A 16,871-nucleotide genomic window follows, 5' to 3' on the forward strand; every position below is an offset into this window, starting at 1 on the left:
GCTTTCAGGCAATCTTTTGGGCACAGAATACAGAAGTGAGTGAAAAATTGTTTGACAGCTCCAAAATATAGAGCTCATAGAATGTTATATCTGGACAGGCTCTGAATAGCCACCTAGCCCAAGTCTCCTCTTTTTACTGACAGGGAAACTGAGGCTGAGAGAGCAGACATGACTTTCCCAGCTCACACATTTTGTTTGTGTGAAAGGAAAACGAAGGAAGCCTGCCAATTCCCCATGCAGTGCGTCACTGTGTCTTCATCCCTCTGAATCCCGGTTCTCTGGCGTCTGTTCCTGGGACTGGCATCTCCAAGACTTTTGTCATGAAGGTTCTGCCCTGGCATCACCCGTATTGGAGGCAGCACAGTTTACACCTGGGGGAAGTCACCCTCAGGAGAAGGACTGCTTTGTTCTTATCTCAGGTTCTACTCCCATGATCAACATTAGCCAATCAGTGCCAACTGCCAGAAAATGCTGGCCTTGCTTCATCCTGAAGAAGCTACCCCAGTGTTTGTTGGAGGGAGGAATGAATTTTAACTACATTTATGGTGACCTGGTCTTCTCTTTTTTCTCTCATATGTGTCCAGGAAATCAGGATGCCTCTAGTTTTTTACTACAGATTTTGCTTACAGTCACATAATTCATTTTGATTCTGTACATCATACAGTTCTATATGATAAAACCAAAACAGAATTAAGGAAAATTAAAATTGTGGCTGCAGGGTCTTCCCTCGTGGCGCAGTGGTTAAGAATCCACCTGCCAATGCAGGGAACATGGGTTTGAACCCTGGTCTGGGAAGATCCCACATGCTGCAGAGCCACTAAGCCCGTGCGCCACAACTACTGAGCCCGCGAGCCACAACTACTGAAGCCCGTGTGCCTAAAGTCCGTGCTCTGCAACAAGAGAAGCCAGCGCAATGAGAAGCCCGCGCACCGCAATGATGAGTAGCCCCCGTTCGCCGCAACTAGAGAAAAAAAGCCCGCGCACAGCAACGAAGACCCAACGCAGCCAAAAATAAAATTAATTAATTAATAAAAGAAAATTAGTAAGTTAAAAAAAAAGAAATCTGTGGCTGCAGAGGGGAGCTTGCCAGAGATAAAAGCACACCTCTCAGAGATCAAAGGACATTTATAATAGCCCCTGGTTTTGTTAATCCATCTCAACCAAATCTCATCCATGTCATTGGAATCGATCACCATGGAGAAGTGCAAGAGCCGTATTATTTGTTGCGCTGCCTGCCTGCTGGTAACACTTCCGTCATAAGAGCAGAGATGGTGTTCCGCAGTGATAGCAAATGGCTTTATTTTCTATACAGCTCGTGTGCTATGTGAGATTCCTGAGAATTCCTCCCTGTTGGCTCAGGGATGTGTCAGTTCACTGGGCCAAGATGACAAACAGCCACATACCAAGGTCTGAAATCAGAAACCCAGTTCCCGTGGATCCTGCAGAGTTCACTGTGTGCATTTCACCTCTTTCGGGGGAAAAATTATAAGAATATTCTACAATTTATACAAAGCATAGAGATGTGCAAATTTCTGGCTCTTCAAACCTGATAATTTACAAAACCAGCTGCAGCAAATTTCTGGGAAGAATCTTGCAGTATTACATCACAGTAGGGTCAGGAGAGGTAATTTACGGCCTGACATGTCTCCTTCCTGGCACTTCTTCTTAAAGAAAAGTGACTTTGCTTACTACAGCCAGAGGACAGCCCTCAGCAAGCACATTTATGGAAATATGCACAGGAGCCCATTTGTACTGCTCACTGACATTGAGGAGACGGTGCTGCAGAGCAGGTGCCGGGAGTGGAAGGCTACGGTCGGGGAGCTCAGGCATTTACATCCGGATGGGGGGATTTTCCTGTTTAAAAACTTAGTCTTCCCCAGTACTGTTCAACATAAATCCCAGTTTTACATGTCTTCATGGAAGCATCTCCTTGGGGGTGAGTGTGCTGCAGTCTACTTATAAGGAGCAGGACTGGTTTAAGTCATGGAAATCCAAGAAAATGTTGGTTAAACCAAAGCAAGTTGTTCAAATTTCAGCACACACTGTCCTGGAGAGATGTGGTCCCTCCTTTGACGTGCCCCTAGATCCAGATGCTGGCTTTCCTTTACCACTGCAGAAAGCCCCTCCTGAGGGACGAAACAATAGGGCAAAGTAGTAAGTCTGTAATTTAAAATGTGGGCTTTGTGCTAAGTAAATTATACTTGACAAAAAAAGTTCCTAGATTTCCTCTTAAAAGGAGAGAGAACCCTGAGTTAACTTTTGACAGAAGGCCCAAAGTCAGGTCCAGATGCTCCAAGTCATCTAATACAGCTAAACCAGACTCTAGTGGGACTTCTCAAATACAATTACTATTGAGCGGAAAACTCCCTAGAAGAGCAGAGAAAGTCAGCAATTTGAGCAGTCACTTGGCAGAAACATCCAGCTTCATCCATTTGAATCTATGGGAAAGAGATGATCCTAGGTCTTAACAGGTTCTCTATAAATATTTGAAGGACATTCTTTTCTAAGGACATTTAATTAAAAGTACAGTATTTCAATTTTTCTTTCTTTTTGTCTTTAGAATAATGTTATTGGAAGCAGAAAAGAAAAACCTTGTATTTGAGACCTAGATCATTAAATACTTCTCTAGAAAAAGTCTTTGACTTTGCTATATCAAAGCTCTTCTCAAAATCATGTCTATCAAAATGTTGTGGTGCTGAAGATGTTAGATGTCTATAAGCAAGTAAGAGATGCCTACTTGAATGCTGATTGTATTTTTGAAAGGATGATTTTTCTTTTATAAGGATTTCACGGCATTTCTTGAGGGAGGCGCTCCTGGCATTCCGGATGGGGCAGTTCTTTGTTGTGCTGGAACATGTCGTGCATGTCAGGAAGTTTGGCGTCACTAGCCCTGAGGCACAGAACAGTCTAGTAACCTAGGTCCTGGGACAGCCACCTACAGATCCTACCACTGGACAAAGTCAGCAGTACCAAGTGCCTCTGATCCAGGCACTGTGGCCGGCATTTGGGACACAGACATGAAACAGAAAAGCACACCAATTGCCCTCAAGGAACTTACAGTCTAATGGGGAAGGCAGACATCAAACGACTCAGATGAGGGGCTCTGGCCCAGTAGGGCCCACTGAGCTCGGCCAGCCTAGAAGTCAGGAAGGCCGCCTTGTGAAGGACTGTGCCACTGACCCCCAGGATGCGTAGGCGGTAGCTCACAAGGCATCATCTGTTGTGTTTAGTTCTTACGTTGCTTCTAGCTTAGTCTTCCCTTCTAAAATAATTTCTAACTCTTTTCTGAATTCTTCATTTCATTTTTGAGGTTTTCTAATTCTGATTTATGCAGTTCTTTCATGTCTTAGGCCACTTGTTCAATGTATTTTCGTTTGTTTATTTTTTTTTAGTTTTTTTTTTTGTTTTGTTATTTTTATTTATTTATTTATTTATTTTATTTATGGCTGTGTTGGGTCTTCGTTTCTGTGCGAGGGCTTTCTCTAGTTGCGGCAAGCGGGGGCCACTCTTCATCGCGGTGCGCGGGCCTCTCATTATCGCAGCCTCTCTTGTTGTGGAGCACAGGCTCCAGACACGCAGGCTCAGTAATTGTGGCTCACGGGCCTAGCTGCTCTGCGGCATGTGGGATCTTCCCAGACCAGGGCTCGAACCCGTGTCCCCTGCATTGGCAGGCAGATTCTCAACCACTGCACCACCAGGGAAGCCCTCGTTTGTTCTTAAATAACTGTTTTGAACTGTTTCTGACATCTCCGAGGTGTGCTTTCATTGTCTATGGGGCTATCGTTCTGCTCCCTCTTATCCTTTTAATAATTTTGGGTGGAAATTGGCCTTGATACTTTCCTATTGTTTATTTTTATGCGAAATTATTTTTCCTGACTTTTTGGAATGAGGCTATATTCAGGAAAGATTTTCAACCTTCACAGAGCCCACTCTTTTGTTGTTTTTGTGTGGAGTGTAAAAATAAAGCAGCTTGATTTCTGGGATTTCCTGCCTCTGTCCTTACCCCTTCTTGGGTCTGGTCCATCTCATTCTTTCCTTGTCCTCAAACTCTGGTAGTGTCTTCCATGTTCCTCTGTCAGCTACAAAGTCCACCCTCCCTTGCCCCCCCGCGCCCAATGAGTAACACAGCCTCTCTCTCTCTCTCTCTGTGTCTCTCTCGGTTTCTCGTCTCTCATCTCAGTCCTGCTCAATTCTGATTTTAGTCCCAGAAGACAGCAGGTCAGCCTCATGAGCTCATAAGGGCTACGCTGCTCCAGTACTTTCAGGTGTTCTTACCATAGGCACTTGCACTCACCTACCGTTGGGGAGGACAAACCCTCTCCCAGCTTCAGCTGACATTTTCAGGTTGGTTGCCCAACCCTCCAGTGATCACCGTTGCCCATTTTGGGTTCTGTTCTCAGGTCCATGATATACTTAGCCCTGTTCCTTCTTTCTTTTTTTCCTTCTCCTCTTACACAAATGCTGTTCCTGTGGCAGTTTTTGGTTTGCCCCTCTAGTTTGTATTTTGGGGCTCATGGGGTTACCTTGTTACCAATTTTGTTGTAAGTATTGTCTGATTTTTTGGTCTTGCTATTTAGTTGTTATTTTTATGTGGGGATTCGAAAAGATTGAAGAACTATGCCGCTACCACCAACCACCTGCTCCTTTTGTGTTGAGTGTCAGCTGTTTACAATGATTTTGTCTTCAAATTCTGGTAGTGTCCTATATGTACTTGCATTGATTGTAAAGACCCCTGTGAGTAATACAGTCCAGACAACCACATGTATCCTGCAGCCCTCTAACAAAGGCTGGTAATTTACAGGATGTTTGCATCTAGACTCATCTTAGCTTGGGAACTTGATGGAGGGTTACTTCCTCTGGGAAATCTTGGTTATCACCCCAAGAAGAACTTCTCCCTTCTTTGAGCTTCCTTCATTACACCTCTTGGGATTTTGTGTGTACTATCCCAGAGAACCGGGAGCCCCTAGAAGCAGGGCCCATACACAATTATCTCTGTATCCCCAGGCCTTAGCACAATGCCTGGTACAAAGTAGGGACCTAACATTTCCTGATAGAAGGAATTTGAGCTAAATGATGCCTGCAGCTATATTACATACTCATACTAAAATTTTTAAAAATTATTCTTAAAAATAATTTATGTTCATCATAAAACACTTAGAAAATACCACCCCCCCACAGAAAAAAGCATACAGAAAATATTCACCTATAATCTCATCCCCAAGAGAGAACCATTATTACCCTTCTGGTATATTTCATTTTGTTCCTGTGCATATTTAACTCATATAATTTGAATCATGGTGTATGCCATTTAAAAAAAATTTTTATAATAACTTAATTTTTTTAAACATCTTTATTGGAGTACAATTGCTTTACAATGTTATGTTAGTTTCTGCTGTATAACAAAGTGAATCAGCTATATGTATACATATATCCCCATATCCCCTCCCTCTTGCGTCTCCCTCCCACCCTCCCTATCCCACCCCTCTAGGTGGTCACAAAGCACCGAGCTGACCTCCCTGTGCTATGCGGCTGCTTCCCACTAGCTACCTATTTTACATTTGGTAGTGTATATATGTCAATGCTCCTCTCTCACTTGTCCCAGCTTCCCCTTCCCCTTCTCCATGTCCTCAAGTCCATTCTCTACGTCTGCGTCTTTATTCCTGTCCTGCCCCTAGGTTCATCAGAACCATTTTTTTTTTTTAGATTCCATATATATGTGTTAGCATATGGTATTTGTTTTTCTCTTTCTGACTTACTTCACTCTGTATGACAGACTCTAGGTCCATCCATCTCACTACAAATAACTCAATTTTGTTTCTTTTTATGGCTGAGTAATATTCCATTGTATATATGTGCCACATCTTCTTTATCCATTCATCTGTCGATGGACACTTAGGTTTCTTCCATGTCCTGGCTATTGTAAATAGTGTTGCAATGGTACATGACTCTTTTTGAATTATGGTTTTCTCAGGGTGTGTATGCCATTTTTAATCCTGTTTTTTTCACCTTAAGTTTTTCCATTTCCCCCACAAATTATTCTTCATAGCATTATTTGACAGCTGTGTATTATTCCAGTGTATGATAAGAGACATTTTAATACAAAATTAAAGGTATTTATTTATAAAACAATAGGGAAGAGTTTATGTAGTCTGCCTACTGATGTCTTGACATGAAATGCGCTATAATAACTGAAAATAAAGTAGAAGCCAACTCCAGTTTTAGAACACATTCAGAGTGGCTTTAATTTTAAGTGCAAGAAAGTCCTTAGTATAATTAATGTATTCTACAGCAACCGACTTCTGCTCAACTCATTGCCAGATGCTATTCCCAAGGATTCCACTAGATGGCAGAACAGGCTAGGTAACAGCCATGGTTCTCAACCTTCGTGGGCGCAGGAACCATCTGCCTAACTCCAGTCTTAAGAGTTTCTGATTCATTAGGTCTGGGGTCTGGCCCAATAATTTTCATTTCTACCAAGTTCCCAGGGGATATGAATGTGCTGGGAGGATATCACACACATTGGGAACACTGGATTATAGGAATCAATGCAGACCAATCCAAAGTCCATTCACCCACACATCCATCCAGCCCCTCCTTCCGAGTTTATATTAAGCCAGTTCTAGGGAATATGGGCACAGAGAAGAGTAAGACACAGTTCCTGTTCACAAGACATAGTCTTATGGGGTAGAAAAAAAGAAATTAAGAAAACAATGCTTAGTGTTGTCAGCTTAAGCTGACACATAGCCTTCCTAAGTGTTTTTTTTTCTGATTCCCTCTCGAAGAGTTCAAGCAGGAATTCCCTGTCGGTCCACTGGTTAGGATTCAGCACTTTCACTGCTGTGGCCTGGGCTCAATCCCTGGTCAGGGAACTAAGATTCTGCAAGCCCCGCAGTACAGTCAGAAAAAAAAAAAAGAGATCAAGCTTTATGACCTTAAAGCTTGAATGATCAACAAGCTCAATCTGCTGAACTAACAACCTCAGGAATGTTTGCTCTCATGCACAACCTCACAGATGGAAAATCTCACCAAATTCACAGAGGCCTGAAATATAAAAGCACACCTGACAACACCCTCTGCATTAATGAGTAAAAATAAAACGCTAGGATGACTAGGTTCTTGGAATCTGCACTTGGTTGCCTTCTGAATTGGTTCATTTTAAATTTCAACACATTAGTTTTGGAGAAAAATCTTTTGATTCATGATTGCCCACATTTTCCTTTAAATATTATTAATCACCTGTGGTATATCTTCATTAGGAAAAGTTTAAATTAAGACAGCTCTATATATCCAGTACTGTTGACTGGCCCTCTTCTGAAGTTCTAGACCTACTCTGACAGGCAATGCAGTTTGTGACATATCATGTTAATTACTGGGATGTAAACAGCAATTGTTGATAGGTTTACTTAACACGAATCCTTTTTATGGAATGAAAGAAAACTTCAATGCATGCCTTGGGTTGAATTCTTACTTTCAAGTGATGCCTAGATTAGCGAAATTTTATTTGTGACTATAATTCATCTCAATGTTTCCCAAGTTTTTGAAAATGTCATAAAAATAAATGGGTAAAAGAAGAAGAGTTCAGAAGAAATACAAATAAGGACATAAAAATATCTGTCTTCACATGTTAAAGAAATGACAATTAAAGCAACCTTGAGATACCTTCTTTGTACCTACTAAATTGGCCGTTTCAAATAACCACTCAACACTGATGATATTGTGTTGAAACATGTACACTCAATCCAGTAAGGTGACAACATAAATCCCTTTAACCCATTTGGAAAGCCACATGATAAATATGAAGCAAAAGCCATACATAAAGTGTTCCTTCCTGGAAACAAAGGAGGTTTCTAGGAACCCAGAAATGTTCTTTCTTGACTTGGACAGTGGTTAGACAGGCGTTCACTCTATAACTACTCAATAAACTGTGTGTGTTTTATGGTCTCTTCCATGTCTATAACAGAAAAATGTTAAGAAAAAAATTTCCTTTGCTTTTACCAATAAGTCATCTACTGGGAACTTGTTCTAAGGAAATCATGTGCAAAGAAGTTCTCTGTAGCATTACCTAAAAAACAAAACTAGAAACTACCTAATTATTCACCAAAACAGGAATGGTTTAGCAAAGTATATGTAATAAAGGAATATTACAAAGTATTATGGTAATTGCAAAGACAGAGCACAATTCTGACAACACAATACAAAACAATGATTTGTAATTACATAAATCTATACATATCTGCATAAGGATTAGAAGAGAATATTAAAAATTGTTATGATAAAGGAGTCTGGGTAATTTTCTCCAAAAGTTTGTGTTATTGTTAGATGATCTTTGCCACAAACAGAACAGAACATGTGGTTAAAATGCAAAGGACAGGGGCTTCCCTGGTGGCGCAGTGGTTGAGAATCTGCCTGCCAATGCAGGGGACACGGGTTCGAGCCCTGGTCTGGGAAGATCCCACATGCCGCGGAGCAACTAGGCCCGTGAGCCACAATTACTGAGCCTGCGCGTCTGGAGCCTGTGCTCCGCAACAAGAGAGGCCGTGATAATGAGAGGCCCGCGCGCCGCGATGAAGAGTGGCCCCCACTTGCCGCAACTAGAGAAAGCCCTCGCACAGAAATGAAGACCCAACACAGCTATAAATAAATAAATAAAATAAATAATAATTTTTAAAAAAATGCAAAGGACAGGAACATCCCACTGGCAAGGACTACCCTTGTCTAATCACAGAGTGATCGTCAAACATTCTGTTCAAGTGTACTCAGAACACTTTAGATGTTTATAGAACACGGCAGAACAATGCACCCCTATGTTCATAGCAGTACTATTCACAATTATTCACAATAGCCAAGACATGGAGACAACCTAAATGTCCAAAAATGGATGGATAAAGAAGATGTGGTAGACACATACAATGGAATACAGTTAAGTCCCCTACATACAAACCTTCAAGTTGCAAACTTTCAAAGATGTGAATGTGCGTGCATCCTCTACAAGTGGTTGTGCTTTTGTGTACTTTACTGTACAGTCCTGAATAGAGTACAGTAAGTAGTACAGTATCTTTTTTTCAAGCCCAGGATGTCTGGAAGCAAGAGGGTAAATAGAATTGAATCCAGCAAGGAACCAGAACCTGTGCCATCAACATCAGGCATGAGCGAAACCGCACCTTGTCCTCCAACTCCTATTGTTGACGATCCTTCAGCTCTACCATCTCCCACCTCCTCTCCCTCCTCCAGTGAGTAACTCTTCTTGCCTGTTCACTCAATGCCAGCCCTTGTATGCCAGCTGTTGTACTGTACTACTGTACTTTTCAAGGTACTGTACTGTAAGATTAAAACCATGTTTGTTTTTTATGTATTATTTGTGTGAAAAGTATTATAAACCTATTACAGTACAGTACTGTATAGCCGATTGTGTTAGTTGGGTACCTAGGCTAACTATGTTGGACTTACGAACAAATGGAACTTAAGAATGCGCTCTCAGAATGGAACTCATTCGTGTGCAAGGGACTTACTGTACTACGTGGCCATAAAAAAATAATGAAGTAATGCCATTTGCAGCAACATGGATGGATCTAAAGATTATCATACTAAATGAAGACATAGAAAGACAAATGCCGATTGACATATATACACCAATATGTATAAAATAGGTAATAAGAACCTGCATATAAAAAAATAAAATTAAAAAATTAAAAAAAAAAGACAAATACCATATGATATCACTTATATGTGGAATCTAAAATACAACACAAATGAACTTACCTACGAAACAGAAACAGACTCACAAAGAGAACAGACTTGTGGTTGCAAAGGGGTAGTGGGGTAGGGGAGGGATGGATTGGGAGTTTGGGATTAGTAGATGCAAACTACTATATATAGGATGGATAAACAAGGTCCTACTTATAGCACAGGGAACTATATTCAAAATCCTGTGATAAACCATAATGGAAAAGAATATGGAAAAGAATTTATATATAACTGAATCCCTTTGCTGTACAGCAGAAATTAACACATTGTAAATCAACTATACTTTAATTAAAAAAAATACGGCAGAGCAGGGAAGTCTAAGAGAGGGAGAGCTGTGTGTAATTGGTCTTTCATTTTGCTTCAAGGCCCTGACATTCTCAAAAGTTATTTTTCCTCCATAACATGTAGCCCCTAAGATAATTCATGGAATTTATTAAAATATCAAGAATTTATTGAGCATCTTATAAGAACTCAATCTTAAAATGTTACTGGAGAGACAAAGCATTCACCTAAATTTTGAAAAATGTATGGCTTAAGAGTAAAAGTTAATGGTTTACCAACTGCAAAAGGTACTACATGATGAACTGCCAAATGAATTGCACACCTACCTACCCTGGAACAAAACACTGAGTCAGGCCCAGTGGGGGTGGTGGTCACCAGAGGCTTTAAAGATGGTGGGAGGTTAATGGGATCCTACAGGCTGGCCCAAGGACAGGTTGGAAAGAGCACAGAGGGCTTCCCCACAAGGATGCGGGAAGACCCAAGGTGCAAAGGCAGGAAACGAAAGAGCAAGAGTCCTTTGAAGAGATGAGTTGGGACTCAATTACACTGATAGATCTAGACACCCCCTGCTGATAACAGGGAGTCATTAAGGTTGTTGAACAGAGATACGTGCTCAAAAGAGTGGTTGGGGAGAGGCCCTGGAAGCAGAGTCCATGGTGGCTCAAGAGGTGCACATGAGTGGTGAAGGCAGAGGGCAGAGGGCAGAGGGCCAGGTCTGGATTGAAGAGACTGAAGTAGAGAGAATGGGAAGGGAAACAAGGAAAGGCAGGAAAAATCCAGGTCTGCAGAGGCTAAACATCAGGGCCCCAGCCTCATCCTTGCTACTTACTACTCCTCTAAGCAATTAGCCACTCTTTCAAGCCTCAATTCCTTTTATTTTTAAAATAAATTTATCTATCTATTTATTTATTTATATTTTTGGCTACATTGTGTCTTCGTTGCTGTGCGCCGGCTTTCTCTAGTTGTGGTGTGTGGGCTTCTCACTGCGGTGGCTTCTCTTGTCATGGAGCACGGGCTCTAGGTGCCCAGGCTTCCGTAGTTGTGGCTCGCGGGCTTAGTTGCTCCGCGCAAGCCTCAATTTCTCATCTGTAAAACAGGAAGGACAATCTGCCCTGTCATGGCGCTGCTGGGGATCAAAAGTACAGGACCATGTTTGATGACAAGGAGTCCTACAAGTGTAAATTAAGAAGAAAGAATGAACCAACTTGGGGATGTGCTGAACAGAGGAGGGCAAAAGAGAGGAAGCTGATCCCAAGGTCTCGACCCTGCATAAACGTACTTTCCCTCCATCTGCATCTATTCATGAAGGTCACCAAAATCCTTCCTGTATTTTACTTTTAAATTTATTGTTTTCCCTCTTGGATCTCATTCAGAAATTGTTACATTGTTAGACTTACATTCTAGAACATGCAGAAACAGTAGAAGAACAGAGTCACTTCAGATCACTCGAGGGGCAGTTCATTTCTAAAGATGCATTCTAAAACACTCGCTTTTGAAAAGTTTCCTTAGAATTGGTTGGGGGAAAAAAGTAAGAAAATAGTCTTAACTACAGAATGTAATTTTTAAGGAAATGCAGCTTTATTTCTTTCAAGTACAAACAATAACTTGGGCTTGGCTAACCAAATGTTGCCTAATCAAGGGAACCTGCTTTAATGTATAGATATAAATGATTTACAGTTAGCACAATCACTCACAGGTAGAAGAATGCTTCTATGATGCATGAAAATAACTTCTCGTCTTATAGAGACATCTTGTTCCACAATCACTCCACTATTTGCTTAAGCAATCCCTTCTCCCCCGCCCACCCACCCCACAGACAGTTCAAATATAAACTTCATTTCATTCCCCCTAGATCACAACATACATCAAATAAGTGAAACATAAGTTCCATGTTGCCACAGATGTTGGATTGGTGAGGCCAGCCTTTTTCAACCTGAGCATTCTCATCAAGAGTACTAAGTCTAAATGAGTGAGATATGTTCACAATGTGAGTATATGGACACCAAACAACTGTGAGCTTTTATCATCTGAATTCATAATTTGCCAGGTTTAAACATAGAAAAACACATTTTTATTTGAGCATATTCATGACGAGTAGAAGTAGCTGGATTCTTTAAGCTGCAATAATTAAGTATGTTTACACTGGTCAAGACTGTAATACTAGCTTTAAGCAACTATACCATTCTGGGGGAGACTGGAAATGCATTGAAACAACTTGACAGCAAAACACCTTTTTGCACTGAGCGCGATCATTCAGCCTGATTAGGCTGAAGGGAGTGACACAAAGACTATCCAGTAATCCATGTGAGGATTTATCCTGAAAGAAATTCACTTTCCTACAGTAAGTACAGGGAGCTACGGATCAGGACACTGCCAAAGATGGCTGGCAGGCATTTCTGTCAAGAATGCTAACCTGTTCTCTCCATGAGACATCTTATCTGGGGACTGCAGAATTCTCGAGTGTCTTGGTTGTCTTAAGTATCTTGGCAAGCACCAGCATAACCAGGTAGGAAGGCTGTGTCAAGGGGACAGACCTAAGGGGCCTCTCCCCTATACTGACAACTCTATGGCCCTAAAGGCAAAGGTCACAGTGTGCCCTGGCCCAGGCTGCATCCTAGGGCAGCAATCTGACTACACACTTTCCTACAGAGGATGGCAAGTGGTTCAGACACCAAGGCCCAGTAGAGGCCCAGACAAGGAGGCGGCACGGAGAACTAGAAGAGGGACGATGGGAAGATTCACCTCTAGGCTCCCAAGAAGCCAGGGCAACAGTCGTGGCTTCAAGGAGTTGGCTGGGTTTGGCCAAAGCAACATGTGAAGCCAGGCTCTACTCTCCTTAGCTGCTTCTGTTCGGTTGAAAAGCCTCACCTAACAGAAACAAATTCTTCATGTCTAATGTAATACTGTTTCCAGAAGTATTTCTTTTCTCCCTAAGATTTACAAATGCAGAGCAGTAATCATTCTCCTGAGAGCAAATACTAGAATGATTACATAACCCTCATTCACATTTTACTGAGCATTTTTAGTGGCCAGCACAGATTAATTTTAAACTATGAAAAATGAAGTACACAGCTTAAAATAGCAATATTCTCCATCTTCCATTTAAAAGCTATTCAAACACGTGTACTTCCTGTGGAACGTCTTCAAAGTCTAGCCCCTGTCCTGGAGGAAGTCCTTCTTCCTACTTCTCTGATAGGTCTAAGAGGTCAGGTTTGACAACACTTACTACTTCAAATAATGGGGCTGGCTGGAGGAAACTAGCTTCCTTTGGAATGCGAACAAAGTCTGTTAAAACCACACTCGCTCAGCTCTCCTGGACCCCGTCCTCCCCCGGAGCCTTAAGTTGTTATGGTTCCCTACACAAACCGGAGAGGAAAGAACCCCTCCTTCCACCGCACCAGGGCCACTCAAGAAATCCAACACTCACAAAGAAAGATGGAGTCTATCTGCTTATGATTAAGAATTTTTCAGAAATGAGAATATTCACAAAAGAAGGGGCAAAGGCAAATCCCTTGCCTCTGAGCTAAGGAAGCAGAAGTCAGTGTGTAGGGGAGAGAGTCCCCTAATTCCATGAAGGGAGACTGAGTTATCCCCTACCCACTGTTCTCACTGACTCCCCACCTTGCTTTATTTCTTTTTAAAGGATAAGTTAAGTTTTCCATTTGTACAAAAGCTGACAATACTATGAATAAAGCTAGCATCCATAAAGCAATTAAATAAAATGCTCAGGTGAAACAAAGATCTCTGTGAGGAGGATCAAAGTTAGGACTCTAAGCACTGCTGTCAAAATCAGCTGTACCACCTTGATGATAACTTTGGTATTCACCTCTGAAAACTGAAATGGGACATGCCATACAGGTTTCAGGTTTGTCATTTTCAAAAAATTTTTCCCACAAATGACTATAGTTATAATCGCTTGGTCTTTGAAGCTACTGGATATATCTGATGGTGAGGTGGGAATAGGGATGGTCATTAGATCAGTAATCTCAGTTTTTTTGTTCTGGCTGGATGAAAAGGAGTTAAGTTGTTTACCCTTATCATGGCCCAAAGCCTCCTGAGGTTCCTGCAAGATAGATTCCAGCTTCTAATCTGGTTCCACTTCTTGAAGGACCGAGCAGAGCTCACACACAGAACTCAGTGTGAAATGGATTTGGGGGATGGAGAAAGATAATTGTTCTTTTACGTAATTCCCTCAGAGCCTCAACATGGATATTAACTAAACCCGTCCTTGAAACCAACCATCAGAATTCTCTGAAACCCTAACTTTGCAGCATTCAGAGGTCCACTGTCAGACTCTAGGCTGACAGGATTCTGGGAGAGCTGTGTCCCCACTGTACTTTGAATCATTCTCAGCTCTGCCAGCAACCCTTTTCCTACCTGAAAAACGTATGTGCTTTATATCAGAGTTAAGAAGAATGAATACCTCATATTCCCAGGCAAAGGCTCTCACTCCGGTTCCCGTTAAGTTCATCTTCAAACTAGTTTCCTGTCGGTCTGTGAATGAAATGCCCCCCTCACTCCTCTGTAACACAACGGGGAAGAGTTGAATTCTTCCTACTACTTGCTCCCTCGACTTTCTCCCTAATGTTTGTGACAGTTACGTTAAAAGAGTTCCACTGCTGAATCACAGCATTATCTAATTTACAGGAATGAGAGGGTGGAGAATACAAACTGGCAGCCCGCAGACGTGCTTTGTTTAGCCCACTACATCTTGAATGATCTTCGAGTTGTTGTCAACATTTTTAAAATTAGGGAATTACAAATACAATTCTGGAGTTCTACCTCCTGAAAAATCAGAAGACCTGCCAAACACTGGACTTGTTTCTGCCTAACACCTAGGGCTCCATAACTGCCCTGCCAGACAAGCTTCCCCCGGTGCAGCCCCATCCTACGCAGCATGCTGCACTCGCTTACGTCTACCTGCGTGGCTCCCCTGGGCGTGTGACTTTTCGAACCTTAATCTAGGGCAATTCCTTCATTTCCAACAGAAAGTTAACCTGCCTGAGGCTACACACCAAGTCAGAGGCACAGGAGGACGAAAGTCAGGGTCAGGGATCTTTCTTTCTAATATGGCACACTGCCTCTCTAGAGGACCACAGCTGCTCTCAGCATTTCTTCTACCAATCACTTACATTTTTAAAGTGGAACATGTAACATTTTCTACATTCCCTCTTATCCATTCTTTTTTGTACGTTTGGATTTCCTTATAGATGACAACTTTCTATCAGTGATTTCATTTATATATTATCTCCAAACCTAAAGAAGCAATGAATCAGCCATCAGACAAAACTGAAATATCAACTTTTGCACACCTCAGCAGACACAGGACCAGAAGGAATCTTAGAAACCAAGTGACAGCCTAACAACTAGCTATACAGACAGGGAAAATGGGGACCAGAGAAGTATATGCCTGGGGTGCAGGTTTCCTAGGTAACAGAGCCAGTCTTCAACCTGCCAGCTCAGGGCTCTTTCTACTGTACCATGTCACCTTTGTGCAGTCACCTAGGCTGTGGGGGACCAAGGACCAGCTTGCTCCACCTAGAAACAAAAACTACATTAACTTCCTCACATCTCAGACATGGCCCATCTTCACTCTGTCAAGAACTAGGGTTTAGAATGTGTTACAAACCATCAATTTATACAACTGGATTTGCACTGGAAGACAACTTTTCTTTAGAACTGGTATTTGGTGGAGAGTATGAATGTCACAGAACCTGGTGGTCTTTATAACACGGGTTGTTATAAAAGCTAAGCCCCATGTGAGAAAAGTTGCTGTAACAACATTATAGCACCTTTGCTTCAACTTCAAAAGAGAAAAAGGCAATGGTAAAAAGCTTTAATAATAGACTGAATGTGTTTTCATAGGCAACCAATTAGCAGATTAATGAGCCATTTAAATATCTTTACTTAAAACCAATATTCAAGAAAGATGAACCCCAAATGCAGCCTCTTATACTGACCAACATAACTAAGTACGAATGAAGTCAATGGTGCACCCCATCAGCATGCTGCGGTGTAGGTCAACAAAACGAGCCCTCCCCCACCCCGAGCCCTGGCCCCCTGGCAAACAGAGATAAATGATTGTGCACTGCGTGATGATACCATTAGGTGAGAACTTTGGTTCATGCAGTCGGCTGCCACAGAGGTTGCACTCAAAACCCGCAGCCCTGGCGCCCGAAGTCAGTCAGCGGCGCAGCTCGCGGCATCAGCCGTGCTCCTTCCACAACACCAGGTGAATACTGTGGTCAGGCATGCTGGTGGCAAAGACCAAGCCCGTGTCATTGTGCCCATCCAGTCCATTCAGCCAGGACACTTCGCCTGCCAGGAAGCTGGAGCCTCTCTTGGATTTCCTATACTCTGGGAGAGGCCAGCGGCTAATCAGGCTCTCTGTCCGCAAGTCCATGATATACAGGTAGCGGTTATCAAACAGCAGGGCAAAGATATCTCCAAAGCCAAGCAAGGCCAAGTTTGCTATCTCAGGAGTCTTGATGACCCTACAAGGATGAAAGTTAATAAACATGAACCAGAAGGCAACTGTGCTTCTGTTTATGCTACTGTAATCTTTTCTGGAGACATTTAAAACCAATGCAAAATTCAAGCAAATTTAGAATTAAATGAAACATTTTTATAGAAAGGAAAATATGAGGACAAAAAGCTCACCCTCCTTTAGAAAAAAGGCCGGGGAGAAGAACCCTTCATAACGATAAGGTAATATAACACAGGCATATAAGGAAATGAATATTTATAAAAGCACAAAATGCCCATCTAAGCTGGAAAGGATCTTACAGATTATCTCGTTTAATACTCTCACTTCTAAGATGTGAAAACTAAAGTACAGCCAGGGT

The 16,871-nt window shown here is 42.0% G+C and overlaps 1 protein-coding gene across 4 annotated transcripts in view; it reads right to left on the minus strand.

Moving 5' to 3' along the window:
- Positions 1-11,582: 11,582 nt before the first annotated feature.
- Positions 11,583-16,871, minus strand: part of FBXW2 (F-box and WD repeat domain containing 2) — a 31,869-nt gene continuing 26,580 nt past the window's right edge. For all 4 annotated transcript variants that reach the window (XM_059925481.1, XM_059925485.1, XM_059925483.1 and 1 more), the window contains one exon: positions 11,583-16,520. In XM_059925481.1, coding sequence (XP_059781464.1) covers positions 16,232-16,520 — 289 coding nt within the window. In that variant the 3' untranslated portion in view covers positions 11,583-16,231. The remainder of the gene's footprint in view (positions 16,521-16,871) is intronic.

This window comes from Balaenoptera ricei, chromosome 6 (assembly GCF_028023285.1).
Source record: "Balaenoptera ricei isolate mBalRic1 chromosome 6, mBalRic1.hap2, whole genome shotgun sequence".
NCBI classification, from domain to species: domain Eukaryota; kingdom Metazoa; phylum Chordata; class Mammalia; order Artiodactyla; family Balaenopteridae; genus Balaenoptera; species Balaenoptera ricei.